The sequence below is a fragment of the Puma concolor genome, chromosome D1, assembly GCF_028749965.1.
Source record: "Puma concolor isolate L17-30 chromosome D1, mPumCon1.1.hap2, whole genome shotgun sequence".
Lineage (NCBI taxonomy): Eukaryota > Metazoa > Chordata > Mammalia > Carnivora > Felidae > Puma > Puma concolor.
The window spans coordinates 94242765-94269268 of NC_141676.1; the positions used below are offsets into that span (position 1 = coordinate 94242765).

General features: G+C 39.9%; 1 protein-coding gene across 1 annotated transcript; it reads right to left on the bottom strand.

Annotated features, from left to right (window-relative positions):
- Positions 1-26138, bottom strand: STT3A (STT3 oligosaccharyltransferase complex catalytic subunit A). Its single transcript, XM_086678752.1, has 18 exons — positions 26014-26138; positions 23786-23912; positions 22665-22725; positions 19327-19448; positions 18773-18918; positions 17068-17158; positions 15590-15696; positions 14747-14911; positions 13031-13211; positions 11844-11999; positions 10117-10208; positions 9278-9433; positions 8857-9045; positions 7702-7818; positions 7480-7582; positions 4150-4338; positions 2750-2865; positions 1-1944 (listed from the first exon to the last, which is right to left on the bottom strand). Exons 2-18 carry the CDS (start codon positions 23871-23873, stop codon positions 1906-1908), a joined length of 2118 nt encoding a protein of 705 aa, XP_086534878.1. The 5' UTR covers positions 23874-23912; positions 26014-26138; the 3' UTR covers positions 1-1905.
- Between the last annotated feature and the right edge of the window lie 366 nt (positions 26139-26504).

A 26504-nucleotide genomic window follows, 5' to 3' on the forward strand; every position in this document is an offset into this window, starting at 1 on the left:
TAAAGCGAGTTATTTAATGATAGGGAGGTAAGTAATGTGAGAATCAGCAGAGTTGAAAGTGGGGTCTCTGGGAGGTGGAAAACAGTGTTGTTGCTTTTTTTATAACTATTTGATTTTTCTTACACTAGGTGCACTACAACCATGAAAGGTGAAAAGTAAATCTTAAAAAAAGATAGCTTCACGTAGCCTAGAAGATAACAAAACTAAAATTGCAAGAGTAACAATGATAGTGATAAGTTAAAGGGTTATCTAGCCCATATATACTACCAAGGAAGATCACTAATGATCTTTACCTGGTATTGCTCATATCGATTTAAAAAAAAAAAAAAAAAAGAAACTCAGAATAACCTCTTCCACTAGGGAGAAATTCTGTATATAAATCAAGTAACATATTTACATATAGTAAATTAGATCTTACACCAAATCTAAATCTCACCCACAGGTCAAGCACTTGGTATAGAAGTTGGTTGGAAGGCTAAGTTTCCTGGGTATACAAGAATACCTGAGCATACCCTTTAGGAGCACCATTTTGACTTATCTAAAAGCCATGTAATTGCTCCTGTTTCTTAAACAGGCAACACTCAACAGTTACCTTGTATTTTTGTTATGACTTAGGGTTTATATACATCACTGATATATGTCGTATGTTGTCAAATACACAGTGTCCTACTGTACTGAATATAAGGCTGTTTGTCCTGACATTAAATATTGATGGATCTTACTGTGCTTTTAGTTAAGTTTGTTTTTAAGTTTCTCTTCCCCTTTACTGCAGTCAGGCTAGCATTGTCTCTAGGTACTTGGTAATAGCAATTCTTCCCCCTTTCAATTTGTAGCTCATTTCACCAGGGCTTCAAAACCAGATCATTGAGTTTGTTTGCAGCATAGAATAACAACAAACAGGCTGACACTAAGGGAGAAAGAAGCCACCCTTAAATAATTACAAGGGTTTTAGCATATAAGCTAAAAGAAATGAGCAAAAAGACATTTACTGTATCATGGATAAGTGAATACTGAAAAGCTGGATTTCAAATAGAAATGTCTGATTATATTTCAGCTGATTCAAAAATACCGACTGATCATCAAATTCCATATATAATACTGGAGAAGTTTCACGTCCATTGAGAACAATAATTTCACTGCCTTGAGTCTTTCTTCAAAACTTCAAGTGATCCTCACTTGATTTATTCTTGCTCAAGAAAAAAAACAAAACAAAAACAAAAAAACCTAGCTAGTCCCAAAGAATAATGGTGAGATCAGGTCTGGCTAGTCGACTACCTTCTGTCCCTCATAAAAGCAAAGAGCTTCTAAGGACAAGAGACGTTAAGAACAGAGACATGACGGCAACACACTGCCTTTCCTGCCCAGAAATGGCACTCCTCTGGTTCCACAAACATTTATTTAATAAAAGTTTACTAAGCACCCACCGTATGCAAGGCTTTGTGCTAGGTGCTACGATTTTTGAAATGACAAAATTATTTGTACGTGTAGGATCTGAGCTAGACCTTGATAGTGTTCCTGATTTGAGAGAGACAGAATGCCCCCACGGGGTTCAATTAGGAAGCTAAGAGCATGGACAAGGTCTGCTTTCCCTCCTTCTATCAGCGCCCAGCACAAACTTTTGCCTTTCTCAAACCAGCCATAAGTCAAAAGAAATAAGGCACATTAAAAAAAAAAAAGTTCCCCCCTTTAATTGACCAAAGTAAAGCCATGACATTTCATTTGGTAACCTGCTCAGAATTATAAAAATCGTTCCATTTGGCCCAGCCCATACTGCCCAGGGCAAAAATTCCAGACAATACTAATCCCATCGTGCTCTGTTCTTATAAACTGCATATTTAAAAAACGTCTTCAGCGTCCTAAACGTGACGCGTTCAGTGCGAAGCGTATCAGAGCTGGCTGTAACATTTATGTCCGTGACAAGCCTCGATTATCCAGGTCCTTTACCTGCAACATAAGGATGTCATTTTAATATTTATGATCAGGTCAACTTTGGAGAGCTTCTCTACTGAGTTGGGTTCTGCTGCCTGGTGTGGTTTTGTGACAAAACGAACACAGGTTTGAGACTAGCTACTCTCTGCTTAGCCTTTAGGAGTACCTCTCAAGAGTAGAATAAATGGTCTACCTGCCAAATGTATCAGGGGTTGTCAATCTTTTCTTATGTAAGAGATATAACACATTTCTGTGTAACTCTATGCCATAAATTCTTCGGGGGGGGGAAAGAAAATGTAGTGTACACACACACACACACACACACACACACACACACACACACACACACATTTTCTCCCCTCCAAGCCTGATAATTACTAAAACAGATCAAGTACAGCCCCAACTGGAAAAATAACACTGTAACCACAGCCAAAATGACAGCAGACTAGGTGTCTACTCTCTAACAACAATCTAAAATAAAAATATTAACATTCTGAGTTGCAAACTACTTTTCTGACATTAGAAAAGTCCCTGTATTAGGGGAGCCTGAGCGGCTCAGTCGGTTAAGCATCCGACTCTTAATTTCGGCTGTCATATCTCATGGTTCATGAGTTCGAGCCCCATGCCAGGTTCTGTGCTGATGGCACAGAGCCTGCTTGGGATTCTCTCTCTCTCTGCCACCCTCCCACTCACATGCTCTTTCAAAATAAAAAAACTTAAAAAAATAAAGTCCCTATATTACAAATATGTGGCCCATTCTTAAGCACTAGAACCAATCTGCAAACATGAGAGCTGCTTTCTCAGTGTAGCACCTGCTCACCTTATATATCCTGACTAGCCAATGTTCTGTGGTATATGCTTCCTCCAGGACATCAAGTTCAAAGTCTTTATTCCCAATCTCAGCATTCCGGACACGGTCAAAGCCTGGTGGGCGCTCTAGAATGGAACAAAAAAAAAAGAGAGAGAGAGAGAGAGAGAGAGAAACACTTCTTTCTACAGTGCTGATTTCCTAAGGAAAGAGTAAATCAATCTGATAAATCATCTACCAAATGGAATGTTATTTCTCAGCCTGTAGTTTGTGTAGAGAGTAGGACCTATACAAAAAGACATCAGGTAGTAAGCACAGATCAAGTGTTACCTTGACTCAAGTCCTCTCCAAGTTAATGCTTGGCAAATTCATGGAGGCTATCTCTTTTAAGAGATGGGAGGCTGACTTCCCAGCCCCTCCTTTCCTGGGGATGCTACCCAGAGGCCTCTGTGTTACACTAGTAACCCTTCCATGGATCAGAGAAGAACCTATCAAAAGTCAAAGGCCTGCCTCTCTCTAAAAAAAAAAGTAAACTAAAAAAAATTTTTGTAATGTTTATTTCTGAGAGACGGTGGAGGGAGGGGCAGAGAGAGAGGGAGACACAGAATCTGAAGCAGGCTCCAGGCTCTGAGCCACCAGCACAGAGCCCGACATGGGGCTCGAACTCACAAACTGTGAGATCATGACCTGAGCTGAAGTCAGATGCTCAACCAACTGAGCCACCCAGGCACCCCATAAAACTAAATTTAAAAAATTTTTAAAAAAGGGAGGGAGGCACCTGGGTGGCTCAGTCGGTTGAGTGTCAGCTGGACAGCATGGAGCTGCTTGGAATTCTCTCTCTCTCTCCCCTTCTGCCCCCACCTCAACCACTCATGCATGCATTCTCTGTCTCCCTCTCTCAAAAAAAAAACAAAAAAAAACAAAAAACAAAAAGAAATCAAAGACCAGAATCCACTTCAGGAATTGTCCCTAGTGCAGAAACAAGAAATTAAAGTCAGAAGGAAAGACTTAACCTAATCAGATTAGTCTCCATGTATTTATTTAAGGAAATGAAAAGTCCTTTATATCACTGTATCCCCCTTCATTCCTCTCTCCATTCCTCTCTCCTCTTTTACTGAGAGGCAATAAAATGTAATGGGTAAAAGTACAGAATTTAGAGCAAGACCGCCCAAGTTTAACCTAACTCTGCCACTAGTTAGTTACGTGACATTGGGCAGGTAAGTAACTTATTTGTACCTGAAATTCCTCATATATAAAATTGAAATAATATTAGTATCTATGTTTTGAGTTGTAGTGAAGATCATATGAGTTCATAGATGTAAAGCACTTGGAGCAATGCCTGGTATCTGAAAAAACTGTATGTGTTAGCTATCACAGTTCTTACTGTGTTATTAATGTTATAAATCACTCACTGGCTTCTGTGTAGACCTGTCCAAAGCGGTAGTAACACATCTTGTACATAAGGCAGTTGAGCAGCACTGGAGAACCTTCACGGTCCACACGGAATTCCCCAGTTGGAGTATAATAATCATGCTCCTTAATATGTTTGCCTGTGTCGGTGCTCCCTCCAATGCGGACCATCCACAGAAACTTATTGATATCTAGAAAAAAGTAGAAAGAGAATTGCTGTGTCACAAAGGCTGCTGGAGCTAAATCACCTAATGCAAAGCTACCATTTCTTTCCTTGTTGTTTTTTTTTTTTTAACTGAAGCATAGTTAACATACAATATTAGTTTAAGGGGTACAACATAATGACATGACATTTGAAAAAGCCACTATTTCTAAGAAAATCCCTCATTTTTAAATGGGAAATAGTACCATTTAAGTCTAATTTTTAAAAACATGAAACACAATGTGGCAGCAAAACTTTTCCCTCAAAATTTACAACTCTTCTGTAGATTATTCCTGAAATCCTGTGCTATTGGTCCAGAGTTAAGTCACAAAGATAGTATTCCCAGGTATGAGCTGGGCTGAGCTGTCCAATATAGGAGCTCTATATACTAGCCACCTGTAGCTACTGACACTTGAAAGGTGGCTAGTCCAAATTAAGATGTGCTGGAAATATAAAGTACATACTGGACTTGTAAGACTTAGTCCAAAAACAAAACAAAGGAAGTAAAATATAAGGAACTCATATGTCTTAATAACAAAACCCCAGGGCTGCCTGGGTGGCTCAGTCGGTTAAGCCTCTGACTTTGGCTATGATCTCATCGTTTGTGGGTTCGAGCCCCACATCGGGCTGAGCTGACAGCACAGAGCCTGCTTGGGATTCTCTCTCTCTCTCTCTCTCTCTCTCTCTCTCTCAATCTCACTCTCTCTCTCTCCTCTCCCTGCCCTTCCCTGACTCATGCTTTCTCTCTCTCTCAAGATAAATAAATAAGCTTTAAAAAAAAAGGATTTAAAAAAAAGTAACAAAACCCCCAAATAATCTGATTAAAAATGGGCAAAGGACCTGAATAGACATTTTGCCAAGGATATTCAAATGGTCAACATGTACATGAAAAAGTGCTCAACATTACTAATCATTAGGGAAATACAACTCAACACCGTAACGAGATACCACCTAACACCTAATTATCATAAGACAAGACATAACAAATGCTGGCAAGGATGTGGAAAAATGGGAAACCTTATATCCCGTTGGTAGGCATGTAAATTGGCATGTAGTATGGCATGTAGTGGTATGTAGCCACTACATAAAACAGTATGGAGGTTGCTCAAAAATTTAAAAATACAACCACCATATTATCCACCAATCCCACTTCTGGGTATATATCTGAAAGAATGAAATTACTATCTCAAAGAGATAACTGCACCCCCATGTTCACTGTACTTTACTTATAATAGCCAAGACCCGGAAACAACCTAAGTGTCCACTGATGGATGAATGGGTAAAGAAAATGTTATATCTATATATCTAGATACACACACACACACACACCACATACATAAAATGGAATACCATTCAGCCATTGAAAAAAAAGAAAAAAAGGAAATTCAGCCATTTGCAACAACAGAGATGGACCTTAAGAGCATTATGCTAAGTGAAATAAGTCAGACAGTGAAAAACAGATACTGTATGATCTCACTTCTATGTGGAATCTAAAAAAACAAACTCAGAAACAGAAATCAGAATTGTGGTTGCCACAGGCAGGGGATGATATGGTAATTTCCTTAATCTCACACAAAAAAATTACAGTATGTTCCAAATAATGACATTTATTTTTATGCCAGCATTAAACACACTTCTGTGCACGTTAGTAGGCGATAAAAGGTCAACTGACTGAAAGTGGTTACTTAACAATGGTTAGTGCTAAAACCTCAAGAAATTATCCCTTTCTACCACATATATGTGTACAATGATACATATAAAAATACATATACACATAGACATACATACACAAATGCTTTTCTATAGGATTTGGCTATATTGTGACTATTAGAAAACCTATAAATAATTACACACAAATAGTGCTGGTGTGATTGTGAAAGTTCAAGTCTGTGAACACATGTCCCTGCTCTCATCATTCCTCCTCTGCTGTACAAGACACACAAGAAAACCAATCTTCTTACTTTATACTTGGCACATTACACATACTATATACATATAATCTAAAATTTAAACATCTTTACAAGCAGGCATATATTCAAAGAAAACTAAGATAGAAATAAGAGGTAGTTAGTAACTGCAGGAAAAGAAAAATTATTCGAGGAAAGACTGTAACCATGGTATACTGGTTGACTCAATAATGAATATTTACATAGTCAGGACTTTGAAAACACTTTATCTGGATTTAATCAACAACTAAAAATTAACTCTACTAAGGAGAATCAAGAGGAAAAGGAGGGAATGAGAAAAGGTAAAAAGAATGAAATTTCTTACCTACAATTATAAATTGATATAGCATATATAAAATGCTCAATGAATAGAATACACGTATTTTTTAAATATGAACATAAGTACTAGAAGAAACAACTAGAGAAATAATTGCCTCTGGAAACTTGTATCATAAGGGAGTTTAAGTTTAGGGACAGGGTACTCCCTACCATTTTTTTGTTATAAACCCTCAAAAGAATTTAATATGTTAAAGTATATAAAGTATTGCTTTAATTTCTTAAAAGTTTTTTTTAAGGCAGCAAACCATGTTTTGATGATTCTTCTAAAAATAGAATTTTGCTAACAATCACAGGGAACATGGTAACATATACCATACATATATACATATATATATGTATATATAACATAACATATGCCATACATATACATACATATACATACATATATATATATATATCTCAAATATGAAACATTTTAAGCTGGCAGATGAATCTATGGCTTAAACCCACTAAAAATGCTAATTCTAAAGTTCATTTTCAGATGCCTTATGTTTTTTTCCACACTGTATTTTACCTGTTATTATTTTTTATTTGATTTACCTATACTGTAAAATGATCGCCACAATAGGTTCGGCTAAGCTTTATGTTCTTTGTTTCCTGGTTGTAAGCAACTCCTAGGTCTTTAGACAACTATACCATGCCATATCTAAATGAGAATTATTTACATTTACCTCCTACTTGTTGCCAAAAAAACCAAAACAAAACAACCCCTAACGTTACAAATACTGAGGAACTTCCCCAACCAAGAAAATATGTTGAGATCAGTAAAAAGACAGAAAAATAGGACAGTCATCTAGTTTTCTTAGAATCTATGACTATAGTTAGAAATAGAATCAAGTACATACCATCAGAGGAATACCCAGTAAGGCCTCCAAAAATGACCAGCACATAGCTGACATCAAGCTCCCTCATGATCTCATAGGCTTTTTCTTCTGTGGATGCCATTGCCTAGAAAAATAAATGCACATTTCTCAAAGCAAAAAATTCCAAGTCATGTGATCCCTCAGAGAGAAATATTTCCCACTAGATCCCATGAGCCAAATACTCATATAATCCCTTCACTTTACCTGTCCTACTCGAGAAATATGGGTATTATTCCATGTGTTATTGTCCACTAAAATTGTCCGATTTGCCATAGCCGTAATCTGGTAACCATAATCCCACCATGACATGACCTTCGCATCCTGAAAGAAGAATGGGAAATGAAAATAAGTTGCTCGCTGCCTCCAAAAATCAAATACAAGAGAAAAACTGGAAGGGCATCCTATAGTATAGTAAGTGAGGGACTTCCTACAAAGAAAATAATTCTTGGCACTTGGTACTACATTTACATATAATCGTGAAATCTCAGTGTAAATTATACAATCTAACACTCCCAATACTTTCATCTCAGATCACCTTATATAAACAAGCATAATAGGATGGCAGGTGTAGGGGGACTGTGTGATATTTCCAAATAAACATTCTGGTGTCATCAGATAATTATATTAAATGAGCTTTCACAATTCACAAAAAGCAGTTATTATAAAAATGGGAGGGAATACAAACCACGGGATATGACGCACCAGGATTAAGAAATTCTTACAGCTTAACTCCTTAAGAGTCTAACTCAGAAGTGCTACTCCCAATAGCTACTGCAAAGAAAATCACTTCAGATTCTCAAAAGCTTTTTTTTTTTTTTCAACGTTTATTTATTTTTGGGACAGAGAGAGACAGAGCATGAACGGGGGAGGGGCAGAGAGAGAGGGAGACACAGAATCGGAAACAGGCTCCAGGCTCCAAGCCATCGGCCCAGAGCCTGACGCGGGGCACGAACCCACGGACCACGAGATCGTGACCTGGCTGAAGTCGGACACTTAACCGACTGCGCCACCCAGGCGCCCCCAGATTCTCAAAAGCTTTAAACCAAAATGTTAAAAGTGCTTATCATTCGGTGATCACTTTATGGAAACTATCTTTTTTCATGTTTCTAACTTTCTGACTTCTTTTATAATTGGGATGGTCCACCTCATGATAAAATCACCACAGTGTCAGAGTGTAGATGATTATCAGTAAGGATACAAAAGAAATCCTGAATTGAATGAAGGCTGACTTTCAAGGCTCATTCAGCACGAGGGTTCTATAGTTCCAATTTCTCCAAGCTTTCCACCCATCTAAAAGCTGTATGATTCACTATCAGAGCAAATGTCCCCAACTTGTCCCACTCCCCCCCAAATTTTTACCTCTGGAGTATTGTGACGGAGCCAATAGTATGCTTCTCGAAAGTCATCAAAAATGATCCTACTGCCATCCCCACCACGGGCAGACAGCACGATGGAGGGAGAAGAGTAGGCCTCACTGGTCACCCAGGTTGAATGAAAAGTGTAGGTGATGAGAAAGAAAGCCATGACCAATATCATCCCACTTGCCACCTAAACAAGAAAACTGTGTTGTAAATTAAATTTACAAAACTCAGAACAGCTTCTTACACACAATAATACAGATGAAATGAATCCAAATGAGTCAAGACCTGTATGAGTTCACCCACTATGACAGCACTCTACTCCCTCACTCAAAACACACACACACACACACACACACACACACACACACACACACACACACACTTTCCCAAGCCTGTTCTTAGTGTTGCTTAATTCTCACTTCATTCTTAATAGGGTAGGTAGAATCCTGTTGCTTCTTGCTCTTTTTGTCTGGACGACTTATGTCCAGATTCTTCATGTAAGTGGACAGCACCTGGGAGACTCCAATGCCAGAAAGGATGCACATTACAGGTGCCAACACTAGCATGAGACGCACCTAAAAGAGACAGAAAGCAAAAACACAGTTCAATCAGTGTTTTACAAAATTAAAGACTTCAACCTGGTAGTAGATCATGACATCAATTCAGCGGTTTTCAACAAACATGATTTCTTAGTAAAAAAGAACAGGATATGAGAAAATATTTGATACATCTACAATGGAAGTATACACTTCTTAAAGCTGTTTTTCAGTTACATGCGTATATATGAAAGCGTCCTGAATAATGCTATGTTAAAGAATGTTTTTAACTATGGTTTGAAATTAAAAAAAAAAAAAAAAAGCATAACAAACACTGTCTTACTACAATTTATAAAATCTTTCCTCTTTCAACAATCTAATACTTGGCAATCTTCCCAGAACGTTAAGGAAAAAACATCAACTCCTTTCTTAAGACACTGAGAAAGAGAGACAAAGAAAGCTGCCCATGGTCACTTTATCCAACAGAGTATATGTGTCTCTCCCTAATACAAGGTTATGAATCCCAGAAAGCTGGGCTCCACCACCAGAATGTATGAGTGCACCATACATCCCTGGGAAGGATCAGCACCAGTGAGCAGCTTTACAACTCAGTTCTTCAAATGCTCCAAGGAAAGCATGTGCACAATCATTACATTCTGAATCCTGCCATGCACCTCAGAGTCAGGGGTGGAAATGTTGCTAGGACTGAGAGCATTCCTCACCATGACAGCTGAAAAGTACATGCTGGTCACACCATACATGATGATGAAAATCCGGGCATCAGACAGGTTGCTAAAGCAGTAATAGAGACCAACTACAAAAGTAAAAGTAGAAAGAAGCAGGCAGCTAAAATAAATAATCATAGATACGTGCAAAGACATTTATTTACTATAGAACTCTTTAAAACATCAAAAAGTCAGAACGACTTAAATATCCAACATTAAAGATGTAGTTTTTATAGCGTATTGATATAATAGAATACATCAATTAAAATATTGCTGCAGGATATTATGGACTATTTGCCATCTTCTTTACACATCTCTGTACTTAAAAAATTTAAAAATAATACATTTAAATGTTACATCTCTAAAATAATACTAAATAACAGAAATTATGATTCTTTGTAAAGTGAAAAAAATTGGGGAAAAACAGTATCATCCTGAGGGCACCTGGGTGGCTCAGTAAGTTAAGTGGCAGATTTAGGCTCAGGTCATGATCTCACAGTTCATGAGTTTGAGACCCACATCAGGTTCTGTGCTGAGAGCTCAGAGCCTGGAGCCTGCTTTGGATTCTGTCTCTCTCTCTCTCTCTCTCTCTCTGCCCCTCCCCTGGTCACTCTCTCTCTGTCTCTCAAAAAAAAATGAGAAAACGTTAAAAAAAAATAAACAGTATTCGATTTTTGTTCAATAAGTAACTGGATGAGGGGGTGCCTGGCTGGCTCAGAAGAGCATGTGACACTTGATCTCCGGGTCATGAGTTTGAGCCCCAGGTTCGGTGTAGAGGTTACTAAAAAAAAAAAAAATTTAAATAAAAAAATTTTAAAAAGACTAAAATAAATAAATGAATAACAGGATGAATATACATCAATATGTTAACAATAGCAATAGATGTTTGGGAGAACTCCCCAATTTTTTTTTTAACTTGTCTGTATTTTTTACAATAGACAACAACTTACTTTCATGAGGGATAAAAACCTTAGAAGCTGTTTTATTAAAAAAATAAAAAAGGAGGGGCGCCTGGGTGGCTCAGTCGGTTGAGCGGCCGACTTCGGCTCAGGTCACGATCTCGCGGTATGTGGGTTCGAGCCCCGCGTCGGGCTCTGTGCTGACTGCTCAGAGCCTGGAGCCTGTTTCAGATTCTGTGTCTCCCTCTCTCTCTGACCCTCCCCCGTTCATGCTCTGTCTCTCTCTGTCTCAAAAATAAATAAAGGTTAAAAAAAAAAAAATTAAAAAAAAATAAAAATAAAAAAAAAAATAAAAAAGGAAACACCCCACCACCAGTAAATTCAAAAACATTTCTGGATTGGCTAGAAGGTAAGTAACTGAGGCTTTACAACCAGCCATGCCTATTCTCAAACTTTAGTACTGCCAAGAAGATAGATAAATGGGGAAGAGTCAGGGATGGGGGATGGGAGAGAGGTACACTGAAAGTACTCAAAAACAAAAACAAAAGCCTGAATACAAATTTGAGTTGAATTTTAACTTATAATACAAATGAACAGAAAACTGTGAGGCTCTGAACTTGCCAGCATCTCCAACTGTTCAACTTCTGACTTCTACTCTGCTTCAAATATTAGAAAAATGTGCTTAGCCATCCTTTGTACTGCATAGGGTAAAGAGGCAAAAAACAAAAACAACAACAAAGTACAAGGATGAGGGTAATTTACTTATTTTGAATCAAATGGTGATTCTTACAAAGAAGGCCACTTCAGAACACAAAGTAGACAGACCTGGAAACATGAAGACCAGAAGCTGTAGGTCAAAATAGTATGAGGACCAGGTCGTGGGCTGATGCTCAGACACAGAAGCAATGATGGGGATGTTGTTCTTAGCATAAGAAGGATCCAGCAGTGAGTAGAAACGCCCAGTCCAGGGAGATATTTTTCCTGGCAGCAAAGAAGCAACAAATATTTCACAATCACACTTGAAACAAAATAACATCTTATCCTAATTAATCACAATTTCCTATTTTCATAAGAGTCTCTAAGACAGAAAAGGACTAAGTTTTTGTTAAAATACCATCAATAGTTTGAGAATCTCACTCTTTGCTTTCAAACTTGAGAGTACTTTTGTCAGCCCAGCCAGCAGAATAAAGTCAGGCTGTACATAAAGTCAGAGATGGGAGGCAAAAGTGTTTCCTGTGAAGGTTTTAGGGTCAAATCTGGCCAAACCAAGGTCAGCTCTATAAACAAAGCTACTACATCCTCCAGTGCTGCTCTGAAATAGACCACACAGACAGACCTAGGCAGAATCCAATCAGCCTCTGAGAAGGACAAATGGGAAAAACAAAGGAAAAAAATGTGGCATGCTAAACAGCCGTGAGTTAGTGCATATGGGCTTAGACAGGCCATGTTTGTAAGGAATGGCCAGCAGTGTTATGATTTCTCTTACCCTACCAGTAGGAAAGAAAAGGAAAAAAACAGAGAGAAAAATTAGCAAGGCAAGATCCAGTCCTTTCAACAAAGTGTGATGTTGCTAACATTAAGAACTACTCTAGGGGCACCTGGGTGGTTCAGTCGGTTGAGCGTCCGACTTCGGCTCAGGTCATGATCTCGCGGTCTGCGAGTTCAAGCCCCGCGAGTTCGAGCCCGGCGTCGGGCTCTGTGCTGACAGCTCGGAGCCTGGGGCCTGCTTCGGATTCTGTGTCTCCCTCTCTCTCTGCCCCTCCCCCACTCATGCTCTGTCTCTTTCTGTCAAAAATAAATAAACATTAAAAAAAAAAGAGCTACTCTAACAAGACATTCTTAACTATGCAGAATCCAAACACTGGGGCTGACAAGTGGACTGAATTGAAGAAGTAGGACTTTATACTCTTAGGAGAAAAAGAATGAATCTTTCTGTGGTCAAGAAATAACCCCTATTTTTGAAGTTCATTATGTGTCCATATCCATTTACAAAAGCTGTGGGCCTTCCCTACCTGTCAGCATAAGGAGCGCTCCCACGGTGAGAAGGACAAAGCCTACCAGGGAGATGACACTTCGGAAAAGAACTTCAAACTGCTGTGGATTCAACTTGCTGCGCAGATAATCCACAAAGGCATGGATCTGGCAGAGACCAAAGACCCCAAAAGCCGCCATGTGCTCTGACGAAAGGACGGGCTGTAGGTAAAAGCATAGATATGACAATGCTGGAAAGCAATGAGTCCAACCTAGACCTGAATTATCCTGACCCAGTTCAGACCAAACAAAGGCTCAAATGAGTTTTGAGGCCTCCAAGGAATTAGGTAGGGCCAATGGAGGAGAGGGGCTAATTTCACCTACCACATTTTCCAAACAGTATTTGGAGTCCTATAAATCATACCTTACTCTATCTTGCAAATACCATTTCCTCCCAATCTGCCAAACTGAAATCCATCACTCCCCTCTATGTTCCACGCACTTTCGCTCTTTCATTACTTATAAATTCTTTGCTTAGACCAGTGGTTCTCAAACTCTAGTGAGTACCACAATCATGGAGAGGGCGAAGAAGAAAGGGTGTTAAGACACAGATTGCTGAGCTCTACCCCTTAGAGTTTGATTCAGTGGGTCTCTGATGAAGCCCTGGAATTTGCGGTTTTTGAATAAAAAAAATTTGTTGGGTTTATTTGGTTCCTCACAATACTTAACTTTATTATTATTTTTGTAATCTCTACACCCAACGTGGGCCTTGAACGCACAACCCCAAGATCAAGAGTCGCATGCTCTACCAACAGAGTCTGATAGCTGTCCCCAGAATTTGTATTTTTAACAAGTTCCTGATGCTGCTGCTGGTCGGCGAATTACATTTCCAGAACTGCTATACTACAGAATATAGACAGCTGCATGTACTTCCTTCCCCACAAGACTGTAACTTCCTTAAGGACAAGAATCATATTTTTAATTTTTACATTTCCCAGTGATTAGCGAATTGCATATAGCAGGTGATCAGTAAAGAAAATACAAGCTGACCTCTGAATAAGTCCTCCATTTCCATAAGAATTTTATATGAGAAATCAAACACACCACATTATTCTCTGACTTTATAATTATCTCTTAACCCTATGGGAAATGGGGTTAAAAGTTTGCACTTTGAGGAGCACCTGGGTGGCTCAGTCAGTTACGTGGCAGACTTAGGCTCAGGTCATGATCTCACAGTTTGTGAGTTTGAGCCCCACATCAGGCTCTGTGCTGATAGCTTAGAGCCTGGAACCTGCTTTAGATTGTCTCCCTCTCTCTGCCCCTCCCCTGCTCACACTTGCCCACTCGCGTGCTCATACTCTCTCTCTCTTCCCCTCCCCCAAAATAAATATTTAAAAAATTGAAAAAATAAAAACGTTTGTACTTTGCTTCCTAAAGGACTTTCACATAGATCCCATCAAGAAGTTCAGGGGTCATTACTATTAAATGGACTCATTAGCATTAAAAAGGACTGGAAATAACTTTGCATTCACATCAACTCAGCTCAAAATATCCCTCCTTCCGACAAACCTAAGCCAAATTAAGAGTCATTAAATTCAAACTTTATGGAGCAAATATTAACACACCCCTGGAAGCAGACTTTAATGACCAGTGATGCTGTTACTTCAGTTAACACGACGGTCCAAGGTAAATCAAGCTACTTGGAGCTGTTTAAAGAAGTTGAAGAAGCTAACAACTCTATTCAGTCTAGGGCTCACCTGGAAACCCACAAAGGAGATCTGCATGGAAAGAATGGTACCCAGGCAGTAAACAGTACAGTAGGCCACATAGATCCTGTGGGAGAAGCGTCCTGTGAGCATCAGCACCAGTACATGGAGTGGGATCAAGTTGATCAAGAACACATAGCCTCCCCAGGAAGAGACCTAGGACAGGATAAAAAAGAAGAACTCCTCTGAGCGCTCCTCCTCAGGCCACCACTTACGATATTACCTGTGATCTTTTCAAAGAACATCCCTTTACAGTAACTATAAGCTTTATTTATGACAAAGTGGCCTCAAGAGTTTAAATAAATGATTTCTTTAAGTAGAAAAATCAAAGTCACCCCTATTACTGTAACTCAATCCCCTATTCCCTATGCCTCCTACCATCATGATAACAAAAGCAGCAACACCCAACTCTCAGGGTTCATCTACATGTAATCTATTGTAATGTCATGTGGACAATTTAGGGATACATAGGAAACGTGAGCAGGTGGAACCAGTTAAGGGAAGAAGTCTAAGTGACTATGTAAGATTGAACAGGAAAAAAATACATTAGAAAAGAAAAGGAAAAATTTTAAAGGAACACAGCAGAAAATGTGGCCAACCAATATGTATCCACGGGTCATAGGGTATCTGAAGAACTTTAAAAATTAAAAACATTGCCTCTATCTTGCTGTTACACAACGGATGGCCACACCTGCCTTGGATTAGGCTTTGTATGGATATAAGAGAAAATAAAGACTTTTAGCCTCCAATCCACGGTCTCAAAGCCCAAGAGCTATTTCCAATTTGTATCAGTCCCAATAAAGACACTCGTGGAATACAGGAGTGAAGAGTTACCATGTAGAAATAAGCAAGGGCACACTTGGCAGCCCAATAGATGGAACCAGTCTTTACTGCTTTGATCCACATGTAGTAGGTGAGGAGCATGCAGAAGATGGCAATCCCTGCAGAAAGAACAGAAAAAAATTCAATAAAAGGCCATGCTTGCGTAATTATTTAAGAATACTACTCTGGAACAGACTTCCTGGATTCATATCTCAAACCTACTGCGCATTAACAGTGCAATTATTTTACCTCTTATTGTCTCGGGTTCCTATAAAAATGAGGCCATAATAGTATCTATTTCATAAAAGTGTTAAAGGACTTAGAACAATACCTAGTATAAAACAAATATTATTACTATTCCTTCCAGGCACTAAATTCCTTGCTAGTGTAGAGTCCTAAAGATATTCCACATTATTATGCACCATCCACCCTCTGCATCTTACCACAGGCCAGTCCTTATGCCCTGACTGCCCCTCTCCTTAATATGTGCCTAATGAGGGGCGCCTGGGTGGTTCAGTTGGTCGAGCATCTGACTCTTGATTTCAGCTCCAGTCATGGTCTCATGGTTTGTGAGATCGAGCCCCATATCAGGTTCTGCACTGACAGCATGGAGCCTGCTCCTCCTACACTCACGCACGTGCGCTCTCTCTCAAAATAAATAAATATAAAAAATAAATATATATGCCTAATGAAGTCCAAACCTCACTGCCTAGTGCAACCTCAACTACTTCCAAAGTCTTCCCTGATCTCCAAATCTGAATTAACCTCTCCTTTCACACTCCAAAGTACTTTATTCATACTTCTCTAGTGACACATAATACTACCTACCTGTTATGAGTTATAGGTCTGTATTTATCTTCCTTAATAGATTATGGGCCAACATAATTTTATTCATTATTGGTCACTGTAATTCCTTAAATATGAGCCAAAATTATTTCATTCATTATCTATAATACCTAACATTGTGTTTTCCCAACAACATTCAATAAATATAGGCTGAATTGACACAGTCAACAAAAGTCATTATAGCTTTAAGAACATTAATTTCTCGGCATGCCTGGCTGTCTCAGTTGGTAGAGCATGCAACTCTTGATCTCAGGGTTGTGGGTTCGATCCCCACCTTGGGTGTACAGATTACTTAAAAATAAAATCTTAAAAAAAAAACGATATCCATTTTTCTTATCTAGGAAAATAATGCAAATAATTACAATGTTAAAATAATAGTACCATTCAACACTAAACTAACTCTGCTTTTACCAGTCCAGAGAAGAGATAAAGCCCTTATAAAAGGAAATTACCTTTCTGAAGGGGATGACAGAGAGAGATTATAAACTTGTCTGAGGTCCCTTCCAGCCCATTTCTAATCTTCTCACCCAGATACCATTTTTGCTAGTGCTAAATATCAGATCTGAACTCAGATTTTACTGCACTTTCTGAATGTCTATGGAACAATGAGATGAATTTATCATCTTTGGCATTTTAAGTCTTACCTTCATTATCATAGGAGCCAGCCACAGATCGGGAGATGTACCCAGGAACTACAGCAATCATGGCAGCAGCAAGAAGCCCAGCCCCTGCATCCTGGAAGAAAAGAGGGTAACAGGAAGTTAACACTATTCACTCACAAGAGAGAAGAGAGGATCCACTAGTCCTTCTGCTTATACTGGGCCCAGAACACAGTCCAACACTTTCCAAGGTAGACGTGATGCTAGAAATGCTAGAAATGTTCACAGCACGAGAAAGCTAAAGACTTCACAACCAATTCCCCAGGATGATACCACATCTGAAACTGAATACATATATGCTAAGGACAGACAAATTATGTAAGCTGTCAGACATCAGACACTGCCCCAGAATGGGCTGTTTGGCTGGAGCATTCCCAGGTTTATGAGTCCCTGCCCCTAACAATACCTGCACACTGCCAGGACAGTCACACCTCTAAAAGCTATGCAAGGATAATCAAAAGGAAGACAATTATTATTTAAGCTAAAAAGCCAAAAGGTGATCATCTGTCTGGACTAAAGATGCCAGGAACTTAGATAATAAAGCTGGAATATCACAAAGCAATCTGTGAGGTCAGGAGAGAGAAACAACGAAATATAATCACACTCCAAAAGAGTAGGGACTTGTCTGTTGATAAGAATCAAATTTGGAACAAGGGCAGCAAGGAGAAGGATGAAAAGATTTCCAAACTAAACTCAAGAGTCCCAAAACCTCCTACTAGTTTATCACCTCTCAGGTATCTCCCTGACACCACAGCCACAAACTAAGAATAGCATCTAAGGAGCCAGATCAGCAAGGCAGAACCCTAGAAAAAGAGAGCCATTATGGAATCTACTCCAAAAGTGATTTAATAATTTTTTTAATGTTTTTTTTATTATTTATTTTTGAGAGAGAGAGGCAGAGCATGAGTGGGGGAGGGACAGAGAGAGAGGGAGACACAGAATCCAAAAGCAGCTCCAGGCTCCGAGCTGTTGGCACAGCTGTTGGCAGGGCTTGAACTCACAAACTGTGAGATCATGACCTGAGCCGAAGTTGGACACCCAATTGACTGAGCCACGCAGGCGCCCCAATAATTTTTAAATAGGGGCACCTGGGAGGCTCAGTCAGTTAAACACCTGACTCTTGATTTCAGCTCAGGTCATGATCTCGTGGTCATGAGATGCAGCATCAGGCTCTGCACTGGGTGCGGAGCCTACTGAAGATTCTCTCTCTCCCTCTGCCCCTCTCCAGCTCGCATGTGCATGTGCACATGCATGCTCACTCTCCAAAAACAAAAAAAAAAATTTTTAAATATATGTTTAAAGAATCAACAAATAATTGCTAAATGTCCATTTCCAGTAGGAAGAATGAACCATTCTGGAATACTTCCTATAGTTATTTTTCCTCTCCCTTAGGTTGTGAGGATTTCAAAATCTAAAGCTCACATTTTATACTTTAAACATTTTTTTTTATCTTATGTAGAAATTTATATTTGACCTTCAAATGTTCTCTTATAGGACAATCAGTTGCTAATAATAAGAAACCACATATTCTAGAAAGGGGCTGGAGTGAACCCAGTAATTCAGCCTAGCAAAAGCTATCTGTAGCCTCTGGCTCCCTGCCCTTCTATGGCTATCAGACCCCCACCCTTTAGCATCTACTAGAGAGGTTCAACAACATTCATTCCCAAGCCTATCACCCCAAATCCTTCACCTTGAGCTCTTTGGTAAGGTGGTACGTGACGATGGTGGTGAAGGAAGAGAAGAGAGGGGCCAGGAACACACAGACATTCCGAATGTCGATGGTGATGTGGAAAAAATGGAGTACATGGTAGATTGCAGCAGACGTGATCATTAAGCCTGTAACAGGAAGAAGAAACTCCATTAGGTTATCTTGGTAAGACCAAGAACTTAAGGGAAAGAGAAAGAGAATCAAAGTATCAATCAAGTGATAACGTAACATAGGTCCTGACAAACTACCAGAAACACTAATATAGCAACTGCAGTAAGCTTATTAGATTTCTCTTCTTAGGATTCAATCCGAAGTCTAGAATTTATGAAAAACCTCCCATCCCCATCTCCCACACATATTCTCCTGTATACAGAAGATCCACTTTTAGGAACTGGTAATTAGAATTAAATTATAATTGTCACAAAAAATGCAGACATTAGAAATAAGAGAAACTGTTCTATAACATACAAATACCTTATTTCTGTTAACTTTTTTTTTTTTTTTTTTTTTTCTTTAGAAAACCCTGTTCCTCTCACCTGGATAAATTGTTCCTCCAATGATTCGTCCCAAAGGATACCAGGCTCGGTCATCAAACCAATTATGAAATTTATAAAATCCCTCCTCAGCCAGGAACCGGGTAGTCCGATAATTAAAGTACCTATAGCAAGAAAGAAATGATCTGTATCTCCTCCTCTTCAAACTCAAATAGCTATACCAATTTGCAGAGAATCTTGTTCCTCAGGTCACACCATCGAGGAACTGATCATTACATCAATCTGTATGATTACAAATCAGTTAGGTACCAAAAATTATGCCAACTATGAAAATCATTTTACATTACCATATGTCCCCTCATTTCTAGCTCCACACGTCTCAACTAAAGCATTGCTTGTCTTGAAAGGAAATGCAACTGGAGCCTAACTCAAGTAGGATACTTCACCAGCCTGGCAATTAGTAGGTATTAGCACCAGTCAGAGAATTCAAGCACCCACAGACAGAACAGCTGAGATGTGGACATCAATAAATCTGGCTCTTTTCAAGAAAAAGGAACATACAAAGATTTCAATAGCACACAGAAGGACACACGGATAACTTCAAGTGATGAGCATCTCTAGAGATGTTGGTGTAACACTATATGCATGTCACAGTTTAATCCACTCAGTAACACAAACTTCTTAATGAGTGTTTAAACTTAACAACAAATTCTACTCATGTTGTTTAAAATAGTTCTGAATGCCACCTACATAATAGCATAAAAATACAAATAGTATAAAAATATTTAAGGAGCACCTGGCTGGCTCAGTCAGTAGAGCATTCGACTCATCTCAGGGTTGTAAGTTCGAACCCTATGTTGGATGCAGAGATTACTTAAAAATAAAATCTTTAAAAAAAAATGTGACATAAAATGCTTAAGAGTCATACATGGGAAGACACAGTTCTTTAGGTCCAAGCTATGTAACACTTTCTTATTTCTTTTTAAATAAGAAACTTGAGAGAATGACTAACAGACTCATGAAAAGATGCTCAACATCACTCATCATCAGGGAAATGCAAAGCAAAACCACAATGAGATATCACCGTACACTTCTCAGAATAGCTAAAATCAAAAAGACAAGAAATAACAAGTGTTGAGGAGGATGTGGAATAAAAGTAACCCTCATGCACTGCTGGTGGTAATGTAAATTGGTACAGCCACTGTGGAAAACAGTACAAAGGCTCCTCAAAAAATTAAAAACAAATACTATATGATCTAGTAATTCCTCTCCTGGGTGTTTACCTAAAGAAAATGAAAATATGAATTTGAAAAGATATATGCACCGCTATGTTTACTGCAGCATTATCTACAGTAGCCAAGATACAGAAGCAACCTACAAGTCCATCGACAGACGAATGGATAAGGATGATATGGTACACACACACACACACACACACACACACACACACACACATACACACACACAATGGAATATTATGCAGCCATAAAAAAGGATGAAATCATGCCATTTGCAACAACATGGATGGACCTAGAGGGTATTATGCTAAATGAAATAAGTCAGATTGAGAAAAACAAATATATGATTTCGCTCACATGTGGAATCCAAAACAAACAAACAAACAAACATAAAGCAGAATCAGGCCTGCAAATACAGAGAAGAATATGATGGCTACCAGAGCAGTAGAGGTTGGGGGGATGGGCTAAATGGATGAAGAAGAGTGGGAGATAATGGGTTGCCAATTATGGGATGAATAAGTCACAGGAATAAAAGGCACAGCATAGGGAATATAGTCAATGATATTGTAATAACATTGTATGGCGACAGATGGTAGCCACACTTATGCTGAACACTGCAAACTTGTCCAATCACTGTACTGTACACCTGAAACTATGTAACATTACATATCAACTACAGTCAAGTATAAACTTAATTTAAAAAAGTAGAAAGAAATAAGAAAAAAAGAAAAGGAAAAAATATAAATAAACCAAATTTTTAATTACTAAAGGCAATCATGACTAACCACCTCTCCTGGCCATCCCTCTAACCCTATTTCCTCCTTGGTCAGTCAAGTTTTAGCAGCTGAAGTGAGCAGAAGTAGCAGATGGCAGAAATCTCTACCCATCTGTTTGTTGCTGTTGAACGTTATTTTGGTAACTGTCAGAGAAACAACAGAAAGGAGGGTAGCAGGCAGTCAACATGTGTGAAAACTCTGTCCTTTACCTAAGGGAAGGGAAGGGAAGGTGAGGCAGAGGAAGTCTAAGTTAGTGGAAAAAGGTCTGACTGGGGTCACAATCCCTTAGTTTCCTGCTCTGCAAATGGAAGCATCAAATCACAAGATCTCTTCAGTCCTTTCCAGGCCTATGACTACAGACCAGATAGTCTTGCTTTCCCTGACCATCTCACCTTAATGTTTGTTCATCTAGAGAATCTGAGAAGAAGCCTTAACAGACTGATGATCAAGAAACAAAAAGATTAAGTTTCCTCATTCATGAGAAAAAAATATAAATTGATTTGAGAGACCCCAAAGAAAATATTTGTATGCCTCCAAAGGGCTTTCATACACCTACACAAAATATCAAATTTGCAAATCAACTTTTGAATCAATGCTCCATAAACTGAAATATGCTATGTTTAAAATATTAATGATGCTTGAAGAACCTATGATTCTGGCTTTACTTTAGGCAATACAACAAAATGTCCCCAGTATCCAGAGACAGATAAACCTAGATTCAAATCTTGGCTCCTCCAAATGTGTAACTTGAATAGCCGCTCCCAGGCCTAGTCTCCTCATTTATATAAAGGAGAAAATAGGACCTCCATCTAATAGGGTTGTTAAGGATTTAGAGATGATCTGCAAAACAGTGCTTGAAACAAAATGAATACTCACCTATACCTTTTCTTATCTAATAAACAAAATCCCTAATCAAATTCATGGCTTAAAATGTTCCCCAATGTCTTAGAACTTAACCAGTAGATCCAATTTCTATCATACAAATTGTTAAACAGTCATTAAATCACAAGTTCATGACTTGTGATTTTCTTCTGAGCCTCACACAGGCCCCTTTTCCTCAAAGTGCATCACTGATTGTTCAATAAGCTGAGCAAACAGACTTCTCCTAGCCTGGCCCGGTCTTAACAGGCAGGCACACCAGCAATGCTTCTCATATTTTCTATGAGTTTGAGAGATTTACTTGGTTAATTCCAACAGAAATGTCTCAAAAGAAAGCAATGATCTCTGTTGGAAAACTTGAGGGTTTTCCCCCCTAAATATATAGGAAGCACAATCCCATCACTGAGAGCTGATTAGAATTTCACTTGGAAATCCATTGACTTGAACGCTTCCCAAAGCAAATACCAGATCAAGCAAAAGTACTCACGGGTCAAACTCATGGATGACACTTTCAAATCTCAGGACAGCAAAGAGACGAGTAGAGAATGCTGCAAAAATCAGAGAGTTAATACCTTAATGGTAGTGTGCCATGAAAAATACTAGTGGACTGTAGTATTATAGAGATAATAGCACAGCACAGAAGTCACAGGAAATGTAAAATGATCCCTGAATAGGGGTGCCTGCCTGGCTCAGTCAGTACACCATGCGACTCTTGATCTTGGGGTCCTGAGTTCAAGCCTGAGTTCTATCTTGGGGTAGAATTCACTTTAAAAAAAAAAAAATCCCTGAATAAAGTATTTACCCATTTCTCCCACACAGAAGAAACGAAAGAAGTTCACTCTCCCCTGACAATGACACCTACATTTTCCACACAGGTAGGACACATTTAACTTTCAAGACCTATAACAATGCATTCACCTACTAATACTGCACTCCACTTACATGGTCATCTTTTTTAATCGTTGACTTCCCCTCCCCAGAACTAACTTTTATTCTGGAACAAACTAAGGGGGGTAAGGAAAATCAAGACTATATTTATGACTCACAAAGAGCTAGAAAATCTAAAAAAACAAAACCAAACAAAACAAAAAAAACAAAACCAAACAAACAGTAAGTTCTGAAGAGATTTTCAGAAATACTAAAGTAGGCAACTAGTACAGCATGCTTCCCATTCTTTCCCAGATGATCTCTAGCCCTGACTTTTATAACCTTGTGTTTCTTTTGTCTTCATAAAATCATACTGATGGAGGGGCGCCTGGGTGGCACAGTCGGTTAAGCGTCCGGCTTCAGCCAGGTCACGATCTCACGGTCCGTGAGTTCGAGCCCCGCGTCAGGCTCTGGGCTGATGGCTCAGAGCCTGGAGCCTGTTTCCAATTCTGTGTCTCCCTCTCTCTCTGCCCCTCCCCCGTTCATGCTCTGTCTCTCTCTGTCCCAAAAATAAACGTTGAAAAAAAAAATTTTTTTTAAAAAGAAAAAAAAAATCATACTGATGGATAAGAGCAAAAACAACACATTACAATCTACTGAAAAGAACAAGACATTTAAGTAAACCATTCTTGATTTTTTTCTCCTTTCCACCCGCAAGGAGAGGTCCACATGCACACTCACATAACACAGCAGCCATCGACAGAATGAGAAGCTTCAGTAGTGTGTCCTGCTTCTCATAGGACAACCGCAAAAATCCCAGCTTAGTCATCTTGACATCAATGGGAGGCAGCAGATGACACTCAAATAGCTGAAAAGGAAAAGTCAAGACTGTAGGACATCAAACACTTCTAACTTATCTAATTCACTTTCATGTTTTATGGCGGCAAAAAAACCATAAAAGAGACACATGCCAACGAACACACGGAGAGGGTCAGAGCTAATACTTGACACCCGAGCCAATACTAACACCCTAGCCTTGCCTGAAGTCTGACCGACTGGCAAGGAAGTAGGCATAAGTCAGGGCCATGTGTCAAGACTCAAAAGGAGTGATTAGACTCTATCACCATAATTCTGCTTCTTACTCCTTCACAGCTAACAAGTACATAATACATAACAAGTACAACTCGCAATAGCGTGGTACAGCAGGAGTAAAGAGCAAACACAGGAATAGAAAAAGGCAGTTGGGTGAAGAGATGCAAAGAAAATAGAAAAGATTGGAAATAGAGAAAAAGAAGAAACAGAGAATAAAAGAGCACTCAAGAAAAAGCAGGAATGTATGAAAGAAAGCAGGAAATGGGGAAATGAATACTAAATGGAGAGGTGAAAAGTAGAAATCAAACTATGACTGAATATGCCCAATATACGGCCCTACATTTCAGCAGCAACTGAATGGCCACGAGCTTCTTTTTGTTCCAAATCCTAATGGTGTTGCAGGGCCAGCTAAAGAGCATGACTGATGACTAACACACAGACAGTGATGCACTCAAGAGGGAGAGAAACACATACACAAATCACTGCACTTTCAATCCCATGTATCACAATGCAACTACTGCTCGGATCTATAGACGCTTCCAGTTGCCTATCTCAAGATAGGCCTGTAATTGACACTGCCGATTTAAGCCACTGATCTCAGAGATAGCTCATAGAACCAGATGACAATCTAGAGGGAAAAGAAAATAAAATTTCCTACTGAAACAAGAAAAGCTCGGCGGGGAGGGGGGGGGGCTAGATTAAAATAAAATGTTGAAGGAAGTAGGTTAGCTATTTCTGTTTAAGAAAGTGCTGCCTTCTTAAACCATAAGCTCATCAAGGGCTAAGTTATAAAGAATACAGTAATAAAAGATATGCAACACTGTTCAAGACTGCAGGGAGAGAAAAAGGAACCTTCATGCCTCCTGATCTTTTTCTCAGTATTATTGGAGGAAAAAAGAGGGGGAAAAAAAACCAAAACACCAGACTAGGTGGAAGGCATAAAGAACCATACACTCCTAGCTCCGACAACATCTTTTCCATAAGTAACTGGCCCAGAGGGGCAGTTTTGCATGTGTTTTTAATTACAACCCCAAAGGAAAACCTCATCTTGCAATCAAGAATAAACACCTAACTCCAGGAAGTCCATAATCCCGCCACATCGCTCAAGTTTGTACTTGTTTTTCTCGAATGCCTGAAACAGAAAAACATAACACCACTACGAGTTGGTATGAGCCACACACCTGGAAGAGTCAGCGGAAGAAATGAGAGTACTAGAACCTCTACCTGCAAGCTGAGTAAAGGAACTGGTAATTTGAGGCAGGACCTTAAGGGAGTTTTCCTAGTGTGCTCTCTGGTCATTTGAGCACATCGCTAAAGCAAATAAGGGCAAAAGACACTTCACTTTAAACACTTAGCATCGGGTCTCCTCCTCAACGGTGCCTGCGAGCTGTGGCATCCGAATCCCATCCTCCTTCTAGTTTTCCAAGACGGAAACTTCCCCATCCCCGTTAGCCCCCACTCTCACACCTGCTCACACTCCTTTTCTCCCCCATCCCACCCCCTTCTTCTGGTCACTCTAGCAGGTCCCAACTCCCTGCCTCCCACCTGCATATAACACCTCTGACACTACCCACCGCGGGACACCCCACCACCTCAGCATCCTGAGCACCCTCCCCTCCAGAACTAGTCGCAGGATCCAATCTTTCCCACGCCCTCCAGGCCTAAGCGCACGCCCCATCCCGAACCTTCACATCCTTCCATCCCAGGACGTCTCCACCCCACACCCCACGCCCCCTCCTCTGCAAAGCCCTAGACCCCGCTTCCCACACCCCACCCGCCGCCATTAAAGCCCCACCTCCAGCACTTCGTCCAACCCCACCAACAACCTGGACTGCACCTGCAGCTAATTCTCAAGTTATAGCCTAAGGCCTTCTCACCTGGCCAGCGTTCCTCAGGAATCTGCTGGGCTCCCTCTGCCATCCGTTCAGCGGCGCACCCAACCCTGGCAGCGGCCTGGTCCGCCTCCTGGGCCGCTCCCCATTGGCTGGCCAAGGCTCGATACGCCACTTCGAGAGAGCGATAGGATTGTGGAACTGTCTGTCAGGGCTGGAGGCGGGGACAAAGGTGCGCTCCTACTTCTTAACTGGGCAATACAGATATCACTCAGCCGTCAGGGGGCGGGACTTCGTGCTCCTGTAGGGCTGTGATAGACCCGCTCAAGAGAGCGAGAGCGCGGAAAGAACGTGCTCGGAGCAGTTTGGTTGAGAGCCGAGGAGTGACGTGTCGGTCTGCGGACCGCGAAGGAGTCGCGGGAGATGAAGGTGTGGCGGGTTTACCCCAGTCATGTGACCAGAAGCGGAAACTACGCGGAGGCATAAACCGAATCTACAAATCCCAAAAAGCCGGGTTAGGGTATCTCCCCTCTCGG